At 37.8% G+C, this 10789-nt stretch overlaps 2 protein-coding genes across 2 annotated transcripts; both read right to left on the bottom strand.

The window, feature by feature from the left end:
- Window positions 1–1337: 1337 nt before the first annotated feature.
- LOC131614008 (uncharacterized) lies at window positions 1338–3046 on the bottom strand. Its single transcript, XM_058885639.1, has 5 exons — window positions 2569–3046; window positions 2212–2471; window positions 1681–1974; window positions 1503–1599; window positions 1338–1408 (listed from the first exon to the last, which is right to left on the bottom strand). The coding sequence occupies exons 1-5, from the start codon at window positions 3044–3046 to the stop codon at window positions 1338–1340; spliced, it is 1200 nt and encodes a 399-aa protein (XP_058741622.1).
- Window positions 3047–8334: 5288 nt separating this feature from the next.
- LOC131614009 (uncharacterized) lies at window positions 8335–10005 on the bottom strand. Its single transcript, XM_058885640.1, has 4 exons — window positions 9800–10005; window positions 9443–9697; window positions 8740–9100; window positions 8335–8628 (listed from the first exon to the last, which is right to left on the bottom strand). Exons 1-4 carry the CDS (start codon window positions 10003–10005, stop codon window positions 8335–8337), a joined length of 1116 nt encoding a protein of 371 aa, XP_058741623.1.
- Between the last annotated feature and the right edge of the window lie 784 nt (window positions 10006–10789).

Here is a 10789-nt window from a genome sequence, read left to right on the forward strand (position 1 = left end):
GTGTTACGCTATAGAATTATACACTTGCAAGATGTATCAATAACAATGTGAATAATTTTATCATTAGTTAACCTATTTTAGTCTAAATCTCTATTTGCTTGTTAGAATCGCATTACAAATTAATGAATTTATTTAATTAATTAACCCATCTTATTTGGAGTCATGTAGGTCACTTATGTCCCTCAGCATGATTTGTAAAGTACCTATCAACTAACTTTATAGTCATCTTGTTATGGACAATGTTTGATTGACAATAAAGTACCCGACACCACATCTAGCGTCCATAGTGGTTTCAGGTCGAAGGGTGATATACACCACTATCACTATGAGAATAACTTATGACGCTTACATAACAAACTATGTAGTATTCTCTTCGTGGGTCAATCCAGTATAAATATTACTCCAAATATTTATACCTATGTGAAGACTTGATATCTCATATCCATGACACGTGAGATACGGTTATCAGTCTACTCACGTAATAGTCTCTATGCATTAATGTTGTCCTATTTGACATTAAAGCTCGACTATGGATACTTTAAGAATAATGTCTTTATGTTTAATGAAGTCTAACGATTAAGTCACACTTTTTTTTGGTAAAAGGGAGGACTAAAAGCCCAAAGGAAAAAAACTACACAAGATCAAAACTAGAGCCTAGACAGCCAATGAGATCCTTATTGAGGAGATCTCGAATAAAAACTGGCATATCATGAAAAACTTCCATACCATAATGCATATGTCTACCCCTCAACGCAAGCGCATTGGCACACTCGTTGGATTCCCTATAAGTAAAGGAGAGCTCACTATTGGGAATATTATTCAAAAGACGGTTAATCTGATTTTCCAGAGACGAGGCGCTAGAATTCTTCCTCTTAGCTTTAGTTAAAACATCAATAACCGCTTTAGCATCCATGTTAATCTCAACTCTATCCAACTTAAGATTAAAAATCATTTTGAGAGCTTCCAATACACCCCAAAGCTCCACTTTAAGCACACTACAATTACCAATAAACTTAGAGTAGCCTCTTATCCATTTGTCGTTCGAGTCACGAATCAACCCACCACACCCAGCTGTACCATTAGAGCTTCTAGTGGCATCCACATTCAGTTTGACAAAAGAATTTCTAGGAGGAATCCAACGAATATTCCTAGTTATGTTCACTGATTCAACAATCCGCGCCTTAGTCTTCATAGCCATAGCATAATCATGCAGTCTTTTCTCAATAGCCATGGTCGTATCAGGAGATCTAGTAGCAGTCGTAGAATGAATCTCCACATTACGCTAGGACCATATAGCATGACATCCCACAGCCCAAAAATTTCTCTAAATAGAATCTTCATGCGGTCTCGAAAAATGTTAAATCTAATCCACTCATGCCACTGCAGCTTAAAGAAAGTGCCCGCAATGCTGGAAGGCACACGGTTAATCCAAAACATATGAATTTTAGAACAGTCCCGCATAACATGCATAGAAGATTCACACGTATTCCCACAGAGATTACAAGCAGCTCCGCCAATACCAATACTGATTTTCCTGTAATTTGTCATAAGCCTATCATTGTTCATAAGCCAAATGAAATACCTGACTCTTTCAGGAACCTGCAAATTCCAAATATTCTTCCAAATAATGTCAAGATGACCATTATCCTTGTTTCACAGTCGATGTTAAAGAGAGCTAACAGTGCACAAACCGTTCTCTTCACTAGCGACTCTGAACTGATCGTTAGTAGCATTTACTGAAGGCGACACAATGGCTGCAATCTTCTGCTTCAGATTATCCGGCAGCCAACACTCCATTATATTCCAGTCCCAATCACCCTTGGCATCCATCAAATCTTTCACACGAGAATTTTGTAAGTGCATAGGAATATTAACATTGTAATCAAGGATATCCTTACCATCTTCAATCCAACAGTCATACCAAGCCCTAACATCAGCCTCATTACCAATCTTCCATTTACCATGGTCTAGTAACTGAGGCATACATTTAGCAATATGCTTCCAAGTACTTGAGTCAGGATTTTTAGCTATCTAAATCCTCTGCATATTATCAAGTTTATATTTACCTTTTTAAACACTGCACCAAAGCTCCGGCTCGTCGTTAATAAGCTTACCACCAAGCTTCATAATGCATGCCTCATTCATAGTTCCAAGGTCACGTAACCCTATGTTACCCTTGTCCTTGTCTAAATTAATTATCTCCTAACTCACAGCATGATAATTCTTGCTATCCTCAGTATCACCCCAAATAAAGTTCCTTTGGAGTTTTTGAATGTCTTTGATACACGCCTTCAGAAGAAGGTTAGTCATCATCGAATAAATAGGAATAGCTTCCATGACGCTCTTTGCTAAAGCCATTCTGCCTGCAAACGAGAGATGACGAGCTTTCCATCCAGATAACTTCATAGAGACTTGTTCTATAATATAATTGAAATTACCCTTCTTTAGAATCTTACCCTTAAGAGGTATACCTAAGTATTTGCCGAAACAAGTAACTTCCCGAAAGTTTGCAATATGCACCAGCTTAGTTCTCAATCTTCTTGGAACATTTTGAGAAAAAAAGAATACTTGACTTATCCTTACTAATCTCCTGACCAGACATAAGGAAAAAATCATGTAAAATCTTCTTAACACACATCATTTGGTTTTCGGACGCCTCTCCAAACAGCAACAGATCATCCGCGAACATCAGGTGCGAAATATTAATCCCTTGCGTGCCCAGGCGCATGGTCCTCCAACTCTTTATGTTAACCTCATGTTCAATTAAGTGAGAAAGTTTATCCAAACAGAGAACACACAAATACGGGGATATAGGATCTCCCTGACGGATACCACGACACGGCCTAAAGAAATCAACTCTATTGCCATTCCAATTAACGTTGGTTTCTACACTTGAAACTCCGTGCACGATAAAATTAATCATGTTATCAGGCAGCTTAATCTCAACAAGAGTTCTCCAAATAAATTCCCAATTAAGCTTATCATAAGCTTTGGTTAAGTCAATTTTGATAGCAAAGAAACCTTTTTTTCCTTCCTTTTTGCTCATAGAGTGCAGAATTCTTTAGAAATAATGGTATTTTCATGAATCGAACATCCGGGGACAAATCCAGTTTGGTATGGAGAGACCAACTTTGAAATGTATGGCTTTAACCTTCCAACAAGAACTTTGCTGACAATCTTATACATAGTATTGCAGAGGGAGATAGGGCGGAATTGCGTAATCTTTTGAGGTTGATCAATTTTCGGGATAAGACATATGTCGGTCTTATTAAATTCACCAACACTGGGATTTAACCAAGTATACTGAACAAAATCACACACATTCTTACCAACCACACTCCACGCCTTCTGGTAGAAACCTGCGGGGAAGCCGTCGGGACCGGGAGCCTTCCAAGGTTTCATAGAGAAAAAAGCCTTATACACTTCATCAACACAAATAGGTTCATTCAAGTGCTTTAAATCATTCTGATCGAGTTTTGGAAAACTTATATCAGTTTGCATCCAATTACTCAAGCTATTGGGGGAAGCAAAGAGATTCTTATAGAAATTTGTCGCATGTTGCTGTAATTGAGAGTTGTCTTCTATCTAAGAGTCACTGTCATCTTTAAGAATCAAAATTCTATTCCTCTTTCTACGATGGATAGCCTTCATATGATAAAATATATTATTTCTATCTCCGTCAGCCAGCCACAGCGTTCTAGATTGTTAGAACCACATAAGTTCCTCTTGATTAAGAATGCTACTTAACTCGTTTTGAAGCTTTTTTTCAAGAGCCTTCATACCACCATAGTTGTCATTCTTTTGCAAGCTTCTTTGCACACCATTCAACCTATTAGTAATGGATCTCTTACCACGCTGAACTTGATCAAACGATTCAAACTTCCACTGCTCAATAACACTTACGATGTTGATGAGGTTCTGGCTCAAATTGTCATCTTTATGCCAACATCACTTCGACATTTCCTGGTAAGTCTCATGCATCATCCACGCACTTTCAAAACTGAAGTTATGGATCCTAGGGAAAGCAAACTATTCTTTAAGATTAATGAGGATAGGGTGATGATCAGAAAAAGCTACCCTCACCAAAACTTTAACAAACACATCGGGAAATTTCAATCGCCACAAGTCATTACTCATAACTCTATCAAACTTCTCATAAATATGCTGGCCTCCATGATAAACAGGACCTTTCCAAGTAAATTTGGACCATGTGACACTAACTCGTTAAGCTTACACATATTCATTCTGTTCTGGAAATTCTTGCACCTTCTAATAGAAGCTGGAGCACCACCTTATTTTATCACTAGGGTCAGCTAAGTCGTTAAAATCCCCTGCCAACATCCAAGGCTCAGTGATATTTGCAGCAATATTTTTCAGTTCTTCCCACAATAGTTGTCTAGTGTTTTCTTGAGGGCTGGCATAAATGGCATTAGGGATGGCAACAGGTCGAGTCGGGTGCGGGTCTTACACTACCCAATCCCGAACCCGAAATCAGCACCCGAACCCAAACCCAAACCCAAATACTGTACGGGTGACAAAACAACACCCACGCCCACACCCGTTGGGTTCGAGTTTTTTCACCCAAACCCGAACCCGTAACAAAATACATAAAATACATTTTTCCTACAACTCTCCATAAAATATATATATATATATATATATATATATCCAAAATATATTATATATATATATATATATAAGCAGGTGTGATTTCGGGTTTCGGGTGTGGGTTTCACACTACCCAAACCCAAAATATCGGGTGGCACTCGAACCCGAACCAAAACCCAGTCAACTCGGGTTCGGGTGCGGGTGGGCCTGAAGGATAGAAAAACACTTAGAAAGGGGGTTTTGAATAAGTGTAGTTTAAAAACTCTTAAGATAAAAACAATTTGCACAATGATTTTTATCCTGGTTCGTTGTTAACTAAAGTACTCCAGTCCACCCTTGACAAGGTGATTTACCTCAACCGAGGATTTAATCCACTAATCACACAAGATTACAATGGTTTTCCACTTAGATAACCTCTAAGTCTTCTAGAGTATTCTGATCACACCTTGATCAATCTAGGAACACAAGGCTTAGATAGCCTCTAAGTCTTCTAGAGTATTCTGATCACACCTTGATCACTCTTGGAACACAATGCTTAGATACCCTCTAAGACTTTCTAGAGAATCCGATCACAACTTGATCTCCTCTAGTTCTTTACAAATGAATGTAAACAAATTCTTACAAGAGTTATACAATGCTTCTTAATAAGCTATAATCACAATTGTGATATTTCTCTTAAAGTTTAAGCTTAATCTCACTAAGATATTATAACAATAATGAAGTGAGGTTTGTGATGAAGTTTGAGAGCTTTTGAATTGAACAGCGTTTCTGTATGTTTGCGTAAAGTGTTGTATGTAGCTTCTCCTCAGAACTTCTATTTATAGGCGTTTGAGAAGATGGTCGTTGGGAGCATTTAATGCGTTGCGTAATCCGTACAACATTGTATTTAATGTTTCACTCTTTTGTCAACTACCTCGAGCCTTGCTTTTGTTGCGTCTACTGACTTTGCCGTTAATAGCTTTTAACGTTCCTTTTGTCAGTCAGCGTAGCCTGCCATCTTGTACTTGCTTCTAATTTGATGTTTGTAGATACAACGTTTGAATATCATCAGAGTACAACAACTTGGTGCAGAGCATCTTCTTGTCTTCTGAACTTGAAGTGCTTCTAGCGTGATACCATGAGAACTTTAGTGCTTCTGCTTTTGATCTCAAGTTCTTCTGATGCTTCAATAGACCATATTCTGATTCTGCTTGACCATCTTCTGATGTCTTGCCAGAGCATGTTCTGATGTTGCATGCTGAACCTTTTGAGTCAGTGCTTCTTGCGCTGATTTTGTGCATACTCTTTATATGTTTCCTTAAATGGAAATTGCATAGAATTAGAGTACCACATTATCTCATACAAAATTCATATACATTGTTATCATCAAAACTAAGAATATTGATCAGAACAATTCTTGTTCTAACAATCTCCCCCTTTTTGATGATGACAAAAACATAAGTAATTGATATGAATTTGCAATCAGAATAAAAGACGGCTAAAGACAATTTCACCATTATAGCATAAGCATATAATTATGGTGTGTGAATGTGTCTCCCCCTGAGATTAACAATCCCCCCCTGAGATGAATAATCTCCCCTTGAAATAAATACTGGAAGAATTTTATGAATAAGGACTTCCCTGAGTATTTTCCATTTCAGTTGAGACATTCACATAAGCTTATAACTTCAGAACATTCCGAGCTTCTGCTTCTTGCTTCCATAGGACAGCTTCAGAGCTTTGAATTTCTTCTTGAATCATTCCATGCTTGATTGAATCAGAACATTCTTTGAATGTACCAGAGCGTCAACAGAACATCTTTACATCCTGAAATGTTTTAGAATAAACTAGACAACAAGAGTCAAAGCATGTATGAATCAGAACATATAACATGTATCAGAGCATATAGAATGCATCAGAACATAAAATGTGTATCAGAGCACATAAAAAATGTATCAGAACATATAAGGAATAAAAATGAGTTAGAGCATATTCTATCACAAGAATATCAGAACATTCTTCCTTCTTGCTTCTGATCTTGAAGCTTCACAGCACTCAACTGGCTTCAATTTTTATGAGCATGTTTCTATATAGAATTGCTTTTCTTCATGTCTTTGCTTCTCATGTTGAGCTTTTTCAGAATATCTTCAATCCTGCAAAAATATCAAAGACATAGAACTTGCAAATTCTGTTAGAAATATGGAGACTTACTCCCAATAACTGATATAGTTAATCAGATCAATTATCACATTTTCTCCCCCTTTTTGTCATAACATCAAAAAGCATAAAAGATTCAGATGAAAAAACAAACAAAATGAGAGAAAAGAAAGTTTCATTGATTGATCAGAAGAATATCAGAAGATACAAAAGGAATGCAGGAAACAGATGCAAGTAAAGGTGACATCTAAGACCAAATGACTACGACTAGCCTAGTTTAGAAACTATCTTGGCTAGAAGGCCTTGAATCTCATTGTTGCTTTCAGTCTGCTTCTGAATGAATGAGCGAAACTCATTGTTGGTATCATCTTGCTTGTCCAGGAGAGAAGCTAGGTCAGCTTGATTCTTTTGAATAACCTCTAAGGTCTTCACCAGAAGAGAGGTTTCTCCAGAAGAAGAGGCTTCACAACTTCTGTCCATTGGAACAACATGCACAGCAGCAACATCTAGCGTGAGAACATCATCATGATTTTCCTCAGTAGGAATTTCTTCAGCAGGATGAATCTCATCATCTTGTTTCTCAGCATCAGCTTCATACATTGTAGCAGGAATAACTTCTTCTCCATTTTCAAGATCCAGAAGTATTTCAGCTAAATTGATTGGAGGAGAAGGAGCTTCAACTTTTGGTGGAGACTCAACTGTTGGATATGCCTTATTAGGCGCTTCTTTAGAGGGATTCTCCCTTAACCAGTTGAAAATCGACTGAAAATCTCCAGTCAACACAGAATAATGAGGCTTCCATACCACAATTTCTCTGCAAGGGTTATCTTCCACATGATCAACCACAGCCTCAGGAACTTGTTCTTCTGCAAGTTCATCAATGAATTCCTTCTCTTCAAACCAATATCTACCACCAAGACGACTGAACCAAAAATCTTCATAATGCCTCAGAATTCCACAAGGTCGTGGAGCAAGCTCTTCACAAATCTCCTGAAGCTCCTGAAAATCAGCGTCTGTTTTTCTTCTAAAGATCCTCCAGAGATTTCGCATGGCAACATCATTTATTCCAGCAAAATGAGCTTCTCTCAGAGCCTCAAAGCCTCTTCTGACATTCAGTTTTACTATTTCAAAAATTACACCAATACGACGTGCTCGGCGAGATTTTATGTTGGTTATGGCAGAATCTGGTTTCAGAATGGAATAGGGTTGGGGTTCTCTAACAAGAGAGGGTACTGACTCTACTTCTTCTGAATCAGCTTCTAAAACCACAAGCTCAGGTTCAGGACGAGGTCTTTGAGTGTAGTTGCACTCACGAAACAGCTATTCCAAAGAACCATAACTTTTAGATTCTGATGCAGGTGAGGTTACAACTGGTTCATAGTTTGCATGAGGAGAAGGTTGAGAAATGGAGATATTTGTTTGTGGGGGAAAGACAGTTTGAAGGGGTAGAATATCAAGAACGAGAGTATCAAGGGGATGGTCACAAGTAGGATTGGTTACGGGAGAAGGGGGAGGAGTAAAAATATTTGTCGCGGGTGGAGAAGGAGGGATAAGAACATTGGTGTGTTGAGGTGATTCTGATGGGGCTGTTTATGGTTGATTTTCTGGTTCAGGGGATTGAGCAACATCTGTTGGTGTAACTTCTGAACGTAAACCAGGAACAGAATCAGGTTCAGAAAAATGTATACCTTTGGACATATTCTGAATAGCTGCAAATTCAGCCTCAAGTCTTTTCTGCTTCTTGTTCTTCTTCTCTCCCATAACCTTCGCCTTTCCTAGAGCAATATCTCTTTTTATGGCTGTTGCAAGCCTTTCTTTCTCCTTATCCATGGCTTCTCGACTCTCAGCTTCTTGACTTTCCACTTCTTGATTTTCTTCTTCTTGCTGATTCACAGCTTCTGGAATCTCTTCTTCTTCTTCACTTTCTTCTATAATCAATTTTCTTCTCTTAAAATTCTTTTTCTTTTCTGCTTCTTTTTCTGCTTCAACAATTACTTCTTTATTTGACTTCTTCCGCTTTCTTTTCACAACTTCTTCTTCTACTGCTTCTTGTTCACTTTCAACAAGAACAGCTTCAGCTTCAGCAACAACATTCTTTTCAGTAGCATTCTCATCAACTACTGCAGCAACTTCTTCTTGGACTTCCTTCTCCTGGTTAACAGAAGAACTATCAAACTTACACTTTGTCCTTCTTTCTTTGTTAACAACAACTTCTTGAGCAGATTCTGAGACAACTTCTGAGACTGCTTTCCTAGAAGTGGAGGCTTTCTTCCGACTAACTTTAGCAGGAACTTTTTTGGCTTCATCTTCCTTGAGAGAGTTAAGATATTTGGTACTAACTTCTGGCAGCTCACTTCTGAAGAATGATTCAAATTCAGCAAGAACAGGATTTCTTCTGCTTCTTTCTCCCGGGAGAGGTTGAGGATTGCCTCTAACAGCTCGAATAAGATTCATCTTTCTCAAGGTGTGAGCATTTAAGCAGCTTCCTGTATTAGTAACAGGATCCTTGATAACTCCTTGAGCTTCTAAGTCTTCAACAATCTTGGTATGAATCAGAAGATTTGTAATTATATTTCCAAAAGGAATAATATTACCCTTATTCGGTGTGAAGGCGTTTCTGGAGTCCCTTACAACATTCCACATATGGTTGAAAATTATGTAGATAATATCAACCTTCTTCTGAGTGGCAATGCAATACAGAATGAATTGCTGCTCTTTGTTGACGAAATCATGAGAATGAGTTGCTTTTCTGTGATAAAAACACCCTAGAAGAATCTTGATCCAGACTTGGTAAAGATCCTTCATATCTTTAACACGATTCGTTTTCTTCACATCTGTATATAGTTCAGTCAGAACGGCATTCCAATCTGTTCTTTGATCAGATTCAAAGACACCTTCAGAATTTCTTAAATCAAACATCATTCTCAGGATGTTCTCGGTGACAACAACAAATCTTCCATGAACAAATGATAAGATTGATTTAGGGGCAACTACAGCATGCACCCAAAATTCCTTTACAATTTCTGGGTAAACAGGTCCACAGAACTCAGAGAACAGAGAAGTCCATCCTTGAAACAACATATCATCTTTCAAATGGAACTGGTGTTCTTCAAGACAATCAAAGTCCACCATTAACTCACAGATTACTTCTAACTCATTTCTGGGAATGGAGCAAGAGATAACCGGAACAATTTGTTGTTCTTCTTCTTGAAGATGTAGCGGAATAGAGGAACCAACATTTTGAGATGAAGAAGCAGCCATTAAAGCAGACCTGAGATTACTGAATACTTTTCTAGGTTTGTGTTTAGGGTTAGAGAAAAGAGAGAACAGGTTGCAAAAATTCATGCAAAGAGAATGAGAGAGAATGAGAGCGAAAAAGAGAAAAGTTATGATTTGAAATGAATATATAGATAGGCGGATTTGAAAAAAATAATGCAATGAAATTATGAGAATGAACAGTTACAGAATAAAATGCATTAAATGATGAATGACGTTAGGTGAGAGAAACGTGATATTTGAAACGATGCGCACAGTTACCTAGGGCGGCGTCTCATCAGTTACACGCATGCTTTTACCTAGAGAGTGAACACATGTTCACCATCCGAAAGCACTTGATGACATCTGTTTTGCATTGATGTAGCTTCTGATAAACGATAAAACTTCTCATCTTCTGATTCTGATCATTGATTCTGATTTCCATTCTTTAGAAAAGATCTAGTTCTGATAGGATCATCTTTATTTCCAAGAATGACATCTTCTGAATGAGCAGAGGTGAGTCTAGAAGATCTTCTGACTGTTAGCTCTTCAGAAATTATGAGATTCTCTAAAGATGGAGCAACCTGATCTTCTGATCCTTTGCTTCTGAGATCCTCAGCTTCTGATACTTTGCTTCTTGGTTCTTCAGCTTCTGATATATCAATATCTAAATCTGCAAAATTCTCAAACTGCTTCGGCTTTTCAAGACCAAGCTTATCATCAAAATCTGATATTGATTGATTCTTCTACAACCAATGTTTCAGTATTGTATACTCTGTAGCCTTTAGAG

This window comes from Vicia villosa, linkage group LG6 (genome assembly GCF_029867415.1).
Source record: "Vicia villosa cultivar HV-30 ecotype Madison, WI linkage group LG6, Vvil1.0, whole genome shotgun sequence".
Classification (NCBI taxonomy): Eukaryota; Viridiplantae; Streptophyta; class Magnoliopsida; order Fabales; family Fabaceae; genus Vicia; species Vicia villosa.